The sequence below is a fragment of the Trichogramma pretiosum genome, unplaced genomic scaffold, assembly GCF_000599845.2.
Source record: "Trichogramma pretiosum strain Unisexual culture from Peru unplaced genomic scaffold, Tpre_2.0 scaffold2, whole genome shotgun sequence".
Lineage (NCBI taxonomy): Eukaryota > Metazoa > Arthropoda > Insecta > Hymenoptera > Trichogrammatidae > Trichogramma > Trichogramma pretiosum.
Genome location: NW_019641687.1, coordinates 3,729,190 through 3,744,426, shown reverse-complemented (window position 1 = coordinate 3,744,426; position 15,237 = coordinate 3,729,190). Strand labels below are relative to the sequence as shown.

The 15,237-nt window shown below is 42.0% G+C and overlaps 4 protein-coding genes across 25 annotated transcripts in view; 1 reads left to right on the top strand and 3 right to left on the bottom strand.

Annotated features, from left to right (window-relative positions):
• The window catches only part of LOC106658643 (glutamate-gated chloride channel), a 124,459-nt gene that overhangs the window by 88,998 nt on the left and 20,224 nt on the right, over window positions 1-15,237 (bottom strand). For 4 of the 22 annotated variants that reach the window (XM_023461344.1, XM_023461345.1, XM_023461337.1 and 1 more), the window contains exons 1-3: window positions 10,525-11,147; window positions 10,338-10,452; window positions 9,198-10,268 (exon numbers count right to left, since the gene is read on the bottom strand). The exons of 5 other annotated variants lie outside the window; for them this stretch is intronic. The gene's annotated coding sequence lies outside the window, so the exon portion shown is untranslated. Of the gene's footprint in view, window positions 1-9,197; window positions 10,269-10,337; window positions 10,453-10,524; window positions 11,148-15,237 lie in introns of those variants that run through there. 13 more of the 22 variants (XM_023461347.1, XM_023461348.1, XM_023461353.1 and 10 more) reach the window with 6 other exon arrangements.
• On the top strand, window positions 1,199-2,430 carry LOC106658647 (trypsin-1-like). Its single transcript, XM_014380686.2, has 2 exons — window positions 1,199-1,261; window positions 1,372-2,430. The coding sequence occupies exons 1-2, from the start codon at window positions 1,216-1,218 to the stop codon at window positions 2,121-2,123; spliced, it is 798 nt and encodes a 265-aa protein (XP_014236172.1). The 5' UTR covers window positions 1,199-1,215; the 3' UTR covers window positions 2,124-2,430.
• Window positions 2,554-3,572, bottom strand: LOC106658648 (trypsin delta/gamma-like protein CG30031). Its single transcript, XM_014380687.2, has 2 exons — window positions 3,487-3,572; window positions 2,554-3,366 (listed from the first exon to the last, which is right to left on the bottom strand). Exons 1-2 carry the CDS (start codon window positions 3,533-3,535, stop codon window positions 2,624-2,626), a joined length of 792 nt encoding a protein of 263 aa, XP_014236173.1. The 5' UTR covers window positions 3,536-3,572; the 3' UTR covers window positions 2,554-2,623.
• Window positions 9,522-10,544, bottom strand: LOC106658645 (zinc finger Y-chromosomal protein 1-like). The gene is made up of 4 exons (XM_023461534.1): window positions 10,525-10,544; window positions 10,338-10,452; window positions 9,705-10,268; window positions 9,522-9,644 (listed from the first exon to the last, which is right to left on the bottom strand). Exons 1-4 carry the CDS (start codon window positions 10,542-10,544, stop codon window positions 9,522-9,524), a joined length of 822 nt encoding a protein of 273 aa, XP_023317302.1.

Below are 15,237 nucleotides of genomic sequence, written 5' to 3'. Positions count from 1 at the left end.
CAGCGTTTTTCATGGCATTTGTTTATATTTATAGAGCATACCCTTTCTTCTCATGTCCTTTGTTAATGAAATTATCTTTCGAGTGGAGTATTACAATTTTTTTTTAAATATTTATGCAAATAGGCCCGCGATAATGTTTAGACTTGGACAATACAATTTTCATAAAAACATGTATTGCCTATTGAGAATAGTACAATTCTTTTAAATTGTAGTTATCAGATGACATTAAAGTAATATAAAACTTTGTATTTATACTTTTTTCTGAATCCCGATTATAGTTTTAATGAAACTTTGTTTGCATCTAACTTTTTTTTCATTCTTTTAAATAAGTATACTATGAATTAAAAACGTTTATATTTTCTGTAATTTTCTGTAATAAATATAACTGGAATATGTAAGTAATAGTTGGTCATTGTAAATCACTTTTCAATTGAGTTAGAACCTGGCTATTTCTATAAAACTATTTATTTTATCTTGAGAGGTTCAATCTGATTCACTATTCCATATATCATAAAAATTTATGGACCTGTCATATTTAGAACATTTAGGAATTAATAAATATTTTTTGAGCATGCATCAATGGCCGCAAGCAAAAATAATGACGGAAATAGTAAACCGAAAAAAGTCTGTTTGCACTTCCGACGGATGGGGTAACTCTGATCGAGTAATTTGAAAGATAATTTAATCAACGAGTGTAAGCACGCGTAAACGTGTGTAATCAAGATACGTATACCTCGTTTCGTTTTATGAGGAAAATGTATGGCTGGATTGCAATTACAAATCCTTATCTATCGTTACTAGATTTCATAGTCTTTCTACGCTTCGCTCATTAAAATAATACGCATACTTCCAGCAAGTTGTACTTATGAGCGATTACTTTATCGGCAATCGAGAAACTCGTTTAATTCAATGGACAATAATTACTGGGGCACGCGCTGTCGCATCGCTAAATAATTCGCCTCGATTCCATTTGTTCAATAAACTAAAGATAGCCGGCCACGTGTCGGCTCAGTGTTTACTAACATTCGCTCGCGATCGTCGAACGAGCTTGCGATTTTTTTCGAAACGACTTTTTTCTAATACAATGACACTGTTCTCTTCTTTGTACGCCGCGATCGGCAAAAAATGAATCATGTATCGAGCCAGGTATCGTATATAAATTCAAATGCGCTTCTAGTAAGTAGGTATTGAGTTTACGATTACACAGTGCGCACAATGTTTGAACTGATTATTTTATTTCTCGTAGCTACTGCAACCGATGGCAAGTATTACGTTGTTTTTCATTTCAATACATCTTAAAAAGTATACTAGTCGATTCATCGAAATACCCAGAAGACTAATAAAAGCCACGACGAAACGATCGATTCGCAGGTCACCCGTCGTCCGTCAGTCGAAATGAAACTTTGATTCGCACGACTGGCCACCACGGTCGTATCGTAGGCGGCGAAGAGGCCTCGATTGAGAATCATCCCTGGCTCGTTTCTCTGCAAGCTCTGGGCTTTCACGTTTGCGGTGGCAGCATCATATCCGAAACGCTCGTGCTGACTGCCGCTCACTGCACCAAGTACTCGGTCAAATGGCTGAGCGTGAGGACGGCCAGCTCGACAAAACAGGCCGGAGGAGTGGTGCATCGGGTCGACGAGATTCTGCGGCACGAGCTTTACGCCACCAACTCTTTTGGCATCCCCGTGAATGACCTGGCCATTTTGCGGCTGAGAACGTCCATCGATTTCGACGCGGGCAGTCGACCGATCTCTCTGTTCGACTACGCCGAGGACGTGGCCGAGGGCAGCCTCTTGACGATCACCGGCTGGGGCTCGTTGGGCGAGGGAGGCCCGGCGACCGAAACCCTGAGAAGCGTCCAAGTTCCCGTCGTGTCGAAAGCTCGCTGCGGCGAGACTTACGAGATGTGGGGAGGCTTGCCCGAGGGCCAGATCTGCGCGGCTTACGCCGAAGGTGGAAAAGACACGTGTCAGGGTGACTCAGGCGGTCCATTGGTGCTCGATGGACGACAAGCTGGGATCGTTTCGTGGGGAAACGGCTGCGCCAAAAAAGGATATCCCGGGGTCTACACGGAGATAGCCTACTTTCGCAATTGGATAAGCGAGAAAACTGGAATTTAATCACGAAATAATTGTCACACATAATCTGATTGCGACATTCTTACACATTTTTACTTTGTATTTCTAATTCATAATTCGGAATGAAAATTCGATACGAGAAATTCAGCGTTGCTAATTTGGTTAACTCGCACAGATGCACTTGCACAGCCTTGCGTGACCCTCCTTAGCCAGAGGCACTCAAACGATCATAATGTGTCTACATTACGTAAGTTAACAGCGGCTATTTTGATTTCTCCTGTCGTTGCACATGCAGCCACAGGTACATTATACGAGAGAAGAGTCAAGTGGGTGTACGCATCGCCGCACTCGTTCGAACAAGCCGCTCACCGACTCTGCGCTTTTTGTACGATATCGTTGGTATTTTTACTTTTTGTAATAAAAAACATATCACTGAAAACACAATCACTTTTCGTTGTTATTTTTTCGCAACTTTATTTCTCATATTCGTCCACATTTGTACAATTTAAATTGAGCTATATAATTAACATAAGATGTAATATTTAAACTTTGGCGTGTTTGCTGATCCAATCGCGGTACGACGCCACCTCGGTGTAGACTCCGGGGTAGCCTTTCCTGGCGCAGCCATTGCCCCAAGAAACGACACCGGCTTGGCGGCCATTGATCACAAGTGGGCCACCAGAGTCTCCCTGGCAGGTGTCTTTTCCTCCGGCTGGGTAAGCCGCGCAGATCTGGCCTCTGGGTACTCCGCCCCACATGATGTAAGCGGCGCTGCAGGTGTCCTTGTCGATGATCGGCACGTCGACCGTCTGGAGCACGGCCGGGGTTTTGCCGCCCTCGGTCAGGGTGCCCCAGCCGGAGATGGTGGCCGGCGTGCCCTCGACGGCCTCCTCGGACTTGTTGAACAGCGGCACCGAGCGGGCGATCTTGGTCAGGTCGACCGGGGTCTTGAGCTTCAGCAGGGCTATGTCGTTCTTGGGGATGCCGAAGAGATTGATCCTGAAGGCCTCGTGGCGAATGATCTCGGCGACCTGGTGCAGAGAGCCACCGGAGGCGGTCCTCGAGCTGCCGACTCGGACGTTGGTCGAGCTGGCCGGGTAGCTCTGGGTGCAGTGAGCGGCCGTCAGGACGATGTTATTGGAGATGAGACTGCCACCGCAAAAGTGGAAGCCGCGGGACTGGATCGACACCTGCCACGGGTGCTCCTCGATCGTCGTCTCCTTGCCACCGACGATTCGACCCTGGGGCGTGAAAGGGTTGATCATCGATTCGCGTACGAGATCGCCTGCAAAGTGATAGAAAACGAAAATTAACAAAAAAAAAGGACGATCGATTTAAGGGCCTCTAATATATAAGAGCGATTTAAAAATAGCCTGGAGTATGCAGTGAAGTAGTTGGCACTTACCGGCGACTGTGGCGGCGAGGAGGAGAGCGACGACAGCGATCGAATACATCGTGAGTCGGTTGTTGTTCTTCTGCACTGTGCACTGAAAGAGCTGATGCAAAACTCGCCGACAGGCAGAAATTTATATAGTCTAACGGCAGGAGTTGGGGCGTGTGGAAAAGATCAGACGTGGGGGGATATAAGTCATCGTCAGACGGTGAGAATCCTTCGATCGACGTGCACGCGACATACACGCGACGCATGCACACACACACCCACACACACACACACGAAGGCGTTCGTAAGTTTTATCAGCTTCGAGCTATTTTAATGGCCGATATCGAGTGAGTATAATAGTGCAAAAAAGTGTGTATTAGTGCATCACTACTGCAGGTGCCGCGCCGAGGACAGCCCTGAGTTTTAATATCAGCAGTGCCATATTCTCGCGCGGCTGCGGCGTCGATCGTTCGACGATTTGAATGTCGAGGATATGCGGCGCGCGCGTGCGAGATCGATTTGCCCTCTGTCCCCGCGAGCGAAGCCTCGTGTATACGTACACAAGCTACGGGCAATAATTCAAAATCTCGATGCCAAAAACTTTTCGCAAGTTTCTCATTGACTGGGGATTGACTCTATATACGTATTATGCAGGTGCTCCATTCGAGCAGAAACTTTAACTTTCTTCCGCGTCGTTGCACCGCAGCTCTTTAATTTAATTTAATTTCTTTTTACTTCGGCGATTGTTTGATCAAGTTTTACCGATTTTTACCGAAAACATGCAACGAATAATAATAAAAATAATAATAACGCGCGGGTGAGATAACCTTTTTGATAAATACAAAGTATCGATCAAAATCTACGATTAAATCATTCATCTTTTGGCTGAAACATTTTATCTGAGAGAGATTGCAATTATTTGCTTTTCGGTAGCCAATGCAGTCGAGCTTAACGCACATCGTCGTTCGTCGTACCCAAGGCCGTTATATAGTATCGTGACGCGTGGGATCGCATTCATTCATAATGTTTTACGGACCTACGAGAATAAAAACGCTGCTTCGTTGTATTAGTCACTGACGAGAAAAAAAAATTCCAAAAATCACCTCGGCTGCACAGCTTGCGACTGCGACGAAAACGTTACGAAAATTATTCGGGTCACGAAATCCCTATGTACTCGTACATTTATGACTGCATTTATGCAACGTTTATAATACGTCACTTGCCTGCTGTGTAAGAGCAGAGAAAGTAGCCGCACTCGCAAAACTGCTATTGGTTCTAATACGAAATGAAAGTTGCATACGTGTACGTGTGTGTGTGAGGGTGAACGTATGAACATATATATTTGCGGCTTGCGTGACACACGACCCCGACATTGAGTCTGCACAATATACAACATATAATATGGTAAATATTTATAAAGCGAGAAGGCGCCACTACGCCACTTAATGGGTTTCGCGTAATAAAATCACCTTACGTTATGGGTGTTTTGTGCACGTGTGTGCGTGCGTGCTTACAACGGCGCGTAAAAGTCGGCTAATGCTTGCAAGTATTCGTGCTTCGGAGACGGATTTACGATCTTATTTTCAAACTCCTGGGAAAAAAGAGAGAGAGTAAAGATGGGCGATATGTAACAAGTTGTAAAAATAGACAAGCTCCACGCGATTATTAGAGAGAGAGAGAGAGCGAACTTTTACATAGATATATTATAAATAGCGAGATGCTACGTGCCGTAATAAATCGATAGATAGATTTACCTGCGAGCTCGACGTCGTATACTCATGTGCATTGTGCATCCACTGTAATAAAGCACGACAGAAGCTTGCGCGTGTGCAGCCCCCGATGCACGCAACTTTTTTTCTTCGTTCGCTCTCTCTCTCTCTCTCTCTCTCTCTGTTTCTCGTGCCTCTTGCTCCCCTATATTTTTCGTGGCGCGGCGAAGTTTGCGCGCGCCCCCCGCGCGTTCAAGGTTGAGTCGCGCGCGCGCGCGAGCTTTGAGCTTCAACGCCGTGTTGTTATTATATTGTCATGATTATTATTATTATTGCGGTAATGTGTTTCGAATTTTTCGAAGCGAGAAATTACGTAACGCCAACAGCCCTCGGGTGTTAATTCGATGTGACATACATTTTACGGGGAAAAAACTCGCGCGCTGCCTTTTTCGCGAGCGAACATGTGATCGAAAATTGCGTGCCTGATAAAAAAGGTACACGCCAGTCATCTGGTGGCCGAGATTACGTTCAAGTTCATTTGTAATACGATATTTATTCTTACGTGCACGTACGTATATAGCCAACTGCAGCTTGCTTATCGTGAGCAAAGCTACGCGCGCACACGTACATGCACACGCCCAAACACGCACGCACACACGTGCGCGCAAGGGCTATAAACATCAAACGATTTCTAGTTTTTCGTTATTTTACTGTCAAATCAATTCATGAGGCTTTACGAGCTCGCTCGCAAGCTTATCGCCCCAGTTCATTGAAGATGTTTTTCATTTTTCAAAGTCAATGCCTCGCGCCGACCCTGACACAATTACCGGCAGAAAATTTTCTACCTTGGGCCCGCTGCTGATCGTAACCGCGCGTTGTATACGTTGCTTCGATTCGACACTATTGAGGCATCGCATTTTCCGCACGTGTTTGTGTGAAACCAGTCACGCGTGTGTATGCAAAACATCTAAAGAGAGAGAGAGAGAGACGCGAAAAGCCCATTTGCGTTGATCATTTTGCGACCGGCATGATGATGAATCAGCCCGAAAGGTCGAGCGAGTTTTGACGGTTATCGTTAAAAAGCGTCGTCGTATTTTATCTAATTGTAAAAGCTCAACGCGCATCAATTATGGACGCGTCGTCGTTTATTTTTTTCTTTATACGCGAGCATAAATCTATAATTAATCCTGCGCCAATCAATGCGCGCCACCGACAATGGCAGACGAGCATGCGAGAAGCGGTGAAAAAAAAAATAGAAGAAAACGTTTCTTTCCAGGTAGCGCAATTTTACGTGTGTGTGTGTGTGTATTCGCTTTGGTGTACAGCGAGCATAAGTAGATCAAGGTTAGAGGTGGAAAAAAAAGAAACTATAAATCGACAGCTATCGCGAGCATAGATACACTCAATGATTCGCAATACTCCGAGCGCGCGCGCCTTTGATCCCCTTTTAAAGATATTGTATTCGTGGGGCTCTTACTCGGGCTTATCGGTACAGATAGTTTCGGGATATATAGCGAAGGGAAATAATATCTATCGAAGCCTCGCGTAAACATAATACCATACGCGGCTTTTAGGAAGCCAATTCACCCATCGGTCCGGCAGCGAGCCTACTACTGCCGACTAGCCAGCCACACGATATAGCTGCCGAATCAATCCAATTAGAGGTACGAGCGTATACATACGCAACATTTTTATGGCGAGTATCGAACGATTTCCGCATGATTGATTCATTTATGATTTATTAGCCGAGTGGACAGCCGCTATACTATTGTTAAACCCTATTTAGAATATGAATGGCCATTTCAATCTAATACATTTCAGCGATTCACTATAGTCCTTGGACCTGTGATATTCAACCAGTACAGCGAACGGCACTTTAGAGCTTGGAAAATTTAGTTATCAAAGAAGGAAAATTTGTTGGTAAAAGTCGAAACATTGCCTTTCGCAAAATCTGTTCAGGCCAAGATATCACCCGTTGGACAGTCGTCGAATGGAACGTGCAGCAACGAGCGTCACAATTCTCTCGGGAAATCGATGTCACATTATGAGAAAAAGAAGAAGTTTCGGTGTCCCGGCGATGCTTTCGCGAAAATCATCATAAGCAATGCTATACACACACGCACGCACACCTAGACAGACATTTGTATACAAATTCAGGTCAAACTTGGTGATAACGACGCGTCGCGTACAAAGTCGTGTGTGTGTGTGTGTGTGTGTGCGAATAGTTTTTACGCTTGAAGTCTATCCCGCGGTGACGCAATTTATTCAACTCTTTCTCTCTGTCAGCCAAGATAACGTTTTGCTTTGTTTCTCTTTTATAGCTACTGCAACGCGCGTGGCGAGCGAGCGCGCGCGCACACGAGCACCGCAAATGCATTTTCCGTGTGATTAATGTTTTCCTCTTTTACTCATCTGCCCCCTCTCTCTCTTTTTACGCTATTTTCTCTCTCTCTCTCTCTCTCTCTCTCTCTCTCTCTCCTTTTTTTTTAATCTCGATCAAACACCCCATGCCACACATCGACTTTCATACTTTCAACTTTATTCGCTATTCCAGTGGAAAAATATATGATGCATTGCGCAATGATCCATCATTCGCGCTTATATTCTTTTAACGCAGCGCACACGAGCGACGGACCGAAAGTTTTGGCATTGAAATTTTAGGAGTCATACGATTTCCGTTTTGGCAAGACGTTATTTCAGATATAAATTATTTTTCGAGCCGCGTGCGCGCGCGCGACAAAAAAGTAAGCATGACTCTCTAATATTACGTCGTATTAGCGATTCCGTTGCGTAATTTTTATATATGAACGAGCGAAATTTGCTTTTATCGCGGCTCCGCAATGACCCAGTAAGAATTGCAAAGAAACATATATATCAAAGAAGAAAGTGCACGTGCGCGCAACGATGTTGTACGCGCGCAGCCATGCAACTTTTTAATGCAAAAATATCAACGAAAAGTCGAAGAAAGCTCCCGTAAGTCAAATGAGCGAAAGTGAGTGTATACAACAATCAGGGTAAATAAAGCCCGAGTCGCTCAAAACAAGCTTCTGCTCCCTCGCTCGCTCAAAGACGAAGAATGGCACAGCTATAAGGATGAAAAAAATGAGAGAAAGAAAGAAAAAAAGGGAGTGAGGTGCTTTGTCAGCTTTTGCCTATCCTGTGCTATCCTTCAAAGGAGCAACGAATATAAACATAAAAGGTTTCTCCTTCTTTACCTTTTCTCTACCTTGCGCTCTCTCTCCCTCTTTCTCTCCTTATTCATCGAGTATATAATACATTTTCTGACGGATTTCTATGCAAACGTAATGTTGGTTCTTTAAGAAAACGGAGAGGCCACTTTGAACACGTTTTTCTCACAAAGCTTATAAACGGATTAAGTTCAACTGACTTACATACTCCTTACAACTATATTAAAACGCCCGCGTAAACCTCTTTTTAAATCAAATTAAACTTACAAATGAAAGATTTGCAAAACAACAGATGATACTACAGAAAATTGAATTTATGCAATTTTATGTAACTTTTTGGAAAAAATCATTAAAGGATCAACACTTTCATGGTATTGAATGAAGAAATCTTGTCGTTCATCCCCTGGATAAGAGGATCTCCTCTAGGAAAACGAGGTTTGCAGCTACACGAGCCAAGGGTGAAAACTGTAATGGAATTCACTAAAAAAAAGTATTTCTGAAAAAAAAAACACCCTAAATACGAAAAATTAGAAGTAGCGTCAAAGCCTCATTCAAAGATCCAATTTACGTTGACAAGATTCATTTTATTTAAGTATCTTTTTATATCATTTGACCTATTCGAGCTTTTCTGATTATATTAAGGGGTTTTGAAGAAGCAGACTAAAAGTGATAATCAAAAGAATAAATTGAAAAGGTAACCATTTAAGTATTTGTATAAAATCATCATGTATAAAAGGTGACAAAAAGCATAGTCACAAAAATATGAACAGTTTCTTGTTCTTCTGCAATATTGATGGATATTTATGCAAAAAAAATTATATAAGATTTCGTACCATACTTATGTGATTGTGAAGTCTTCATTGCATCCCAAAGTCTTCAGACAATCTTATGATTCTAAGTTTTGCTTTGATTATGAACCTTCATTATGCGCCTTTTGAAATTATTCTGGTATACAAATGATGTATATGTCATATTCATAGAATTTGTTTCAGCCATATATTGCATTTATGTGAGATTTGAGGGTAAATTTTTGTCCAAATAATTTTTGACAAACGTTACATTCTAAAGATTTTTAGGTTAAAATATGTACTGTATTTATGTAAATTTTGAGATCACATTTTTGTCCAAATGATTTTTGACAATTCTTATTCGAGGGTTTGATTCAAATATGTACTGTTATGTGCTTTTTGAGATCCTCCTGGTATCCGAATGACATGTGACAAATGTCGCACAGAAAAGGTTTGGTACAAATATGTACTGTCATTATATGTATTTTAAAATCATCCTGATGTTCAAATAATTTGTTACAAATTTCACATTTGAGGGGCTCGTTAAAAATATGTACTGCCATTATGTGCTTTCTGAGATCTCTGAATCCAAATGATTTGTGACAAATGTCACATTTAAAATGTTGACTAAGGTTATGTACTTCACTTATGTGATATTGCAAAATATTTTTGTGTCTGAACGATTCTTGACATAAATGACACTCAAAGAAATTGCTAAAAATATGTACTGCCATTACATGACTTTTGAGATCCTTATCGTGTCTAAATGATTTTTGACAAATTTCACACTTGAAAGTTTTACTCTGAATATGTACTTTATCTATGTAACTTTTAGAGTTTATTTTTTGGGCAATTTTTAATTGCTGGTTCAGTTGAAATTGAAAATTTGTATCATAATTGAATTGATTCCTTATCAAAATAATGAGCTCTTTATCAATCAAATCATTAGTCTTAATATGGTTATCTGTTTTCTTCGTAGATGGATATCTTCGATGTTCAGATTTGCTGGTGGTTGTGGATATAGACTTCAATCTGGGTTTAACATACTTGCTCTTGTAATGTATCAATAATCTTTCATCTAATTTTTCGAGTAACACTATGGCCTGTCGCATGTGATTTGCCTGTAATAATAATTGTGTCATAGTTTTTTGTAGTAGAAAAAGAGAAAATATTTAAATCTTTAATCTCACTGATGATTTACAGAACGGGAACGTTTTGAAGTTTTTGGCTCTACCGGAGTCCACTGAATCAAAAACATAATTTTTGCCTGCATCTGGCCACATATTGTTTGGTGCGAATTTCACCCTGCAGAATAATCAAGCTTGTTAAGGCGATCTTTTCTAAAATATATCATGGCATGCGCAAAAATTGTTATACCTATTCTTTCTAGTCTCCATCATTAGCTGTGATAACTGAAACTTTGTAGGACATTCATTAACAAAATATTTGAGGTTAGATACCTCGAGCAGTCGATATTCTTGTACGGATATTTATTTGTCAACATTAATTCATCGAGAAACTCAACTCTTGGTACTTTGTAGGTTACTATATGGTAGGTTTTTTTTGGTTCTACATAACATTATATGTGTTATTGTGATAACTCCTCGGTTCTCTTCTCTCCCTCTACCGTCGACTGGACACTCGCAGAAATGCACTCGAATGTCGTTACAAAACTAGTTCGAACTTGTATTGAAAATTTTATTCGTATCTTACCTAACGAGTCAAATATCTATACGGCAATTGCATCGATAATTTATCGAAATAAATGATTTACACAAATTACATTTGTGAAGTATTAAAGTCAATAATCACATTTTGAGGGGGAAGCTCGTTGCCGATGTATTGGTAACGGTTTTTTTTTGCATTACCCGGCGAAACTGAATTAATCGACTAATTGGAAAACGTGCACGAGTTCGTGTACTAGTTTGTTTCGCCGAAAAATGTTTCAAGTCTAACAAGCTCGCCCTGCGTAGCCGAAGAAAACTTTACACTTGGTCGATTACAAATAGCCCCTATACTCGATCCTAACGGCTAAACGGCTCTCGCCTCTTAGCATGAGGGAGAGAGAGAGAGAATCTCGCACGAGAGTAACGAGGTTTATTTTTCTAGTTCAAGCCGGGGCGAAGGATACGGAACTTTTTCTCTCTCTCTCTTTCTCGCGGAGCTCTTATCAGTCGTGTATACAAGCGCAGAGAAAGAGAGAGAGCGAACGAGTCGAGATTTATCGCGAGAGAGATCCCCCTTTAACGTTTTCATAAATACGAGATGTATACAAATGCTCGGCTGCAACTCTATAATAGATTGAAAATCAATGAAATACTCGTTAACGAGCTTATGGCCCGGCATAAAGAGCCCATGCTGCTTATTATAAATCAATACGAGCGAAAAAACGGTATAAACTTTATAATCTCGACGCAGCTCAGAGCTATAATATAATGGAATATTTGCGCCAGTCTCTCGAATCACGCGCCGGACTTAATTTCGAGCATTCGTCGGGTCCGTAACAAAAGTTCCGCGTGCAAATTCGATTCTTTGCGCCTTTTTTTTCACAAATACCGTACCTGACTGGTAATTTCACAATACTAGCCGAGCGCGTGAGAAAAAAAGCTCCGAAAAATCTTTATCGCTCGCGGGCTGTACTTTTTTGTTGTTGTCGCTGTTTAATAAAATTGCTCGATCTGTCGTGAATCTGACGTGGCAATTATCGACCGCACGAGAGATGAAACTGGTGTATATACGTGTATCGTTTGTTTTCAAAAGCAAGGGAAGAAAAAACAATTTCGTACAAAACCGCTGTTTTATTTTCGAGAGTATACCGTCAATCATCGCTGCGTTTTCATACAAAATACACTCGTATTTTTCCTGTAGATATCATGCATACTATGTCTATATGGACTATAGCGATGTATCTTGTGCATAATATAGACATATGCGAGCATCAGCGAGGATTATTAGACAACTTAGCGATACATAGGTATACAGAGATAATAGAGATTGCGGCAGAGAAGAGGATTTCTTCGAGCTTTTTGCTGCCGAGCTTGTTGTTTCCTCAAATTGGATTACATTATTGTTTATTCAATCGTTTGGTTTATGTCCCAGTGCGGTCGGGAAAAGCGCTTGCGCTCCTAGGCAGCGTCGTTGCGAAATGTTCGTAGGAAAAATTCTGCGACTAGAAAGCTTTCAAAGCATCTTAAAAGAAAAGTATTTCAAAGCTTTTTTTCCCACGGTAGATGCGGTAGGATTCCAAAACAAAGTTCACTTTGATATTAATCGTGTAAGTTGGAAGTTTCGTAACTATACTTATTGTTGATCTTGTCGAACCATCGAGATAGTTGAGCACTGATTTTATTTTTCCAATCATCTATCGAATTGTGAAACGTCCAATTAAGCTTTACAAGGAGAATTACCGATATCTATTAGCAAGTAATCAGTCAAAGGTGTACTTTGCCCTTCCAAATAATTTTCGAATGAAAACTCGACACTGCCCACACACAAAAGGACCGAGCTTAATTCTGACACGCTTTCGATGTGTACGTATAAATTCGCAGCGATTTCAAAGTTTCTCTCGATTCGCGCTGCCAAGAAAATTTGGCGCTCTCGCATATACCACAGGCATATACACTCGATAAATTCAGCGGCACTTGTATATCTCAGCTCGAGCGCGCGCGCTCGGCGGCGATACATTTTAAATTCTTAAATTATGCACTCGCTCTCTTCTTTACCCACTGCAGTACATATACGGCACGTACAGTAATACACACACCTGCGAGCGCGATGATAATTATCCATCGTCGTAATTACACTTGCGTATGTATATAAATGTATATTATCGAGCGCGCGACAATCGCGTCGAGAGCGATAAACTGTGCAAAAATTAGCGAAAATAAAAGAAGGTCTCCAGCCAACCAGAGCCCATGGATAATTCAATCGTCGAGTGCATATATATGATACGAGCTGGCAGTTATGAACGTCGAGCTTGCCTTATCCTATATAGCTGCGACGACGAGCTGTTGTATAAACGCAAAAGGGTTCATGATTGCACAAAGGACAGCTACGAGTGGCTCTCTGCGTACGTATATATACGGCGAGATTGAATTGATCGAGTTTTCTCTATGTTTGGCAGTCAAGGTATAGTTGGCCCCTGCGCTTTTCCTGCATTCCACATGCATATCCAGCAGCAGCAGCAGCAGTCGAGTACAAAGAACTCTTCAAGTCTGTAGCTCTCGTCCTATACTCATCGTACGAAAAACAGAGCCACGAATAAAAACGGAGCTGAAAGAAAAACGTCGATCGAGCTGCTGCCGCTGCTCTTTCGATTTTTTTCGACTTTCCGCCGATTCTCGCCCGCTGCACTGCGTCAAAGTTTCGTCATGCCGCACACACACGGTTACGAGTCGCGCGATCGATTTCACAGCTTCGTGTGTGTATATATTACCTGACACGTGCATACATACACACACACACACACACACACACACACACACACACACACACGTATAAAGAGCTGTATATGCATCATTACTATACAACTACCAGAATGGGCGACTAACGGCGTGTCGGTAAATCACTCGACACGCGAATCAAGGAAGCTCGTCTGTGCCGCACGCGCCTATAGAAATGGCGACGATGAGCGCCAAGCGAAATTCGGCAGGTTGCCCTTGGAATTTGCTACCTCGAACTACTACTGCTACTACTGCTGCTACTGCCGAGTGCTTTTCAAGATCAGATGTCGTCGTCGAGCATAGGCTTTTCGCGAGCTATGTGCCGTGAGTTGGCACACTTATTATAACTATACGCGTTCGCAGCGACGAGAACCCCAACTCGTCGTGCATTGTAACGTCATATTTTTTTAATTCGATCGATTCCGTCGAGAAATACGAGAACAACCATGCATGGGTACGCCAAGTTTTCCAAAGATCGAAAGATTGTTCTTTCTTCGAAACATGCTGATTTTGAGCGAATAAAAATATATATCGTTCGAGCTCGAAACGAACTTATAATTTGTTGCCTATTTTCATTATTTTGTACATTATTATTTACATGTTTCGAAGCTGGCCTTGACCTTCGAGCCAGCGCTCCATTTACATCGAAACTTTCAATCTTTTCTGCTCATTCGTTATAATCATTTTACGAAATTCTTTTTTTTTTTTGCAAGTCAAATGAAAAACTTTCAATGCTGCTCACTTCGTTAGAAACTATAAATATACGTACAACACGGCAGCTAATGACTCTTTTCGAAAATTAAATTTCAAATTAATCATTCCGAGATGCACGAGCCACGCGTGTACGAATATAACGTGCCTTAGCAAATCGTGACAATAGCCAAAGTCACACACACACACACACACACACACACACATACACACGCGTAATTTACAGATATATACAGCCGTCGTCGTATACAATGATTACAATCTACAATGTCGCTCTCGTGGCTGCGTATGGACTCTCTCTCTCTCTGCACAATAGGAGAAATAAATTCGCGATAGGCCGAGGCAAGTAGCCAAAATCGTCGCAAGCTCGCTCGCCACATACATAGTCGAGGCTTGTGCTGTGAAACTTAACGAATATCTGCTCGTGCATTTTTCGAGATGTCAGTTATATATCGTCCTTGTTGTATGTATGCCGCAGCTTCTTCTTCGCGGCACGCATACCCGATGGTTTTTTTTTGTTCGTACATCATTGAATGGCGAAAGAAGAGCGAGAGTAAAAAATAAAAAAAAAAAAGAACGGACGTAGCGCCCGTTACAATTATTATACATCTGGGTCAGAACTATAAGCTTTTCCGCGGCGGCGCGACGTTCGCAATACAGACGCAATAAAGCCGACACGTAAAGTATAAGCGCGTCGTGTTTTCCGATCTTTCGCCTATACCATACACATGTATATGTACGCGAGCGATACACGAGGAACATACTCTCTATTTTTAAGCGCGAGCCGCCAAGCGCTGTACTAATACAGAGTATGCGAGAGCCGCTATATACACATAGACACACGACCAAACGAGCGATGCGCGCCGCCGTACAGCTGGCTTTACTACCCCAGGACTTTTTATATACGCGATCGTAAAAAGCTCCGCTACGTAAAAGA

Bases quoted from the DNA above. Each gene is read 5' to 3' on its own strand.
- LOC106658648 (XM_014380687.2), bottom strand. From the start codon at position 3,535: ATGTATTCGATCGCTGTCGTCGCTCTCCTCCTCGCCGCCACAGTCGCC. The intron at 3,367-3,486 runs GTAAGTGCCAAC...ATCACTTTGCAG, and splicing joins CCTCGCCGCCACAGTCGCCG to GCGATCTCGTACGCGAATCG.
- LOC106658647 (XM_014380686.2), top strand. From the start codon at position 1,216: ATGTTTGAACTGATTATTTTATTTCTCGTAGCTACTGCAACCGATG. The intron at 1,262-1,371 runs GCAAGTATTACG...ATCGATTCGCAG, and splicing joins CGTAGCTACTGCAACCGATG to GTCACCCGTCGTCCGTCAGT.
- LOC106658645 (XM_023461534.1), bottom strand. From the start codon at position 10,544: ATGGAGACTAGAAAGAATAG. The intron at 10,453-10,524 runs GTATAACAATTT...ATTATTCTGCAG, and splicing joins ATGGAGACTAGAAAGAATAG to GGTGAAATTCGCACCAAACA. The intron at 9,645-9,704 runs GTACATATTTTT...TTTGAACATCAG, and splicing joins TCAGAAAGCACATAATGGCA to GATGATTTTAAAATACATAT.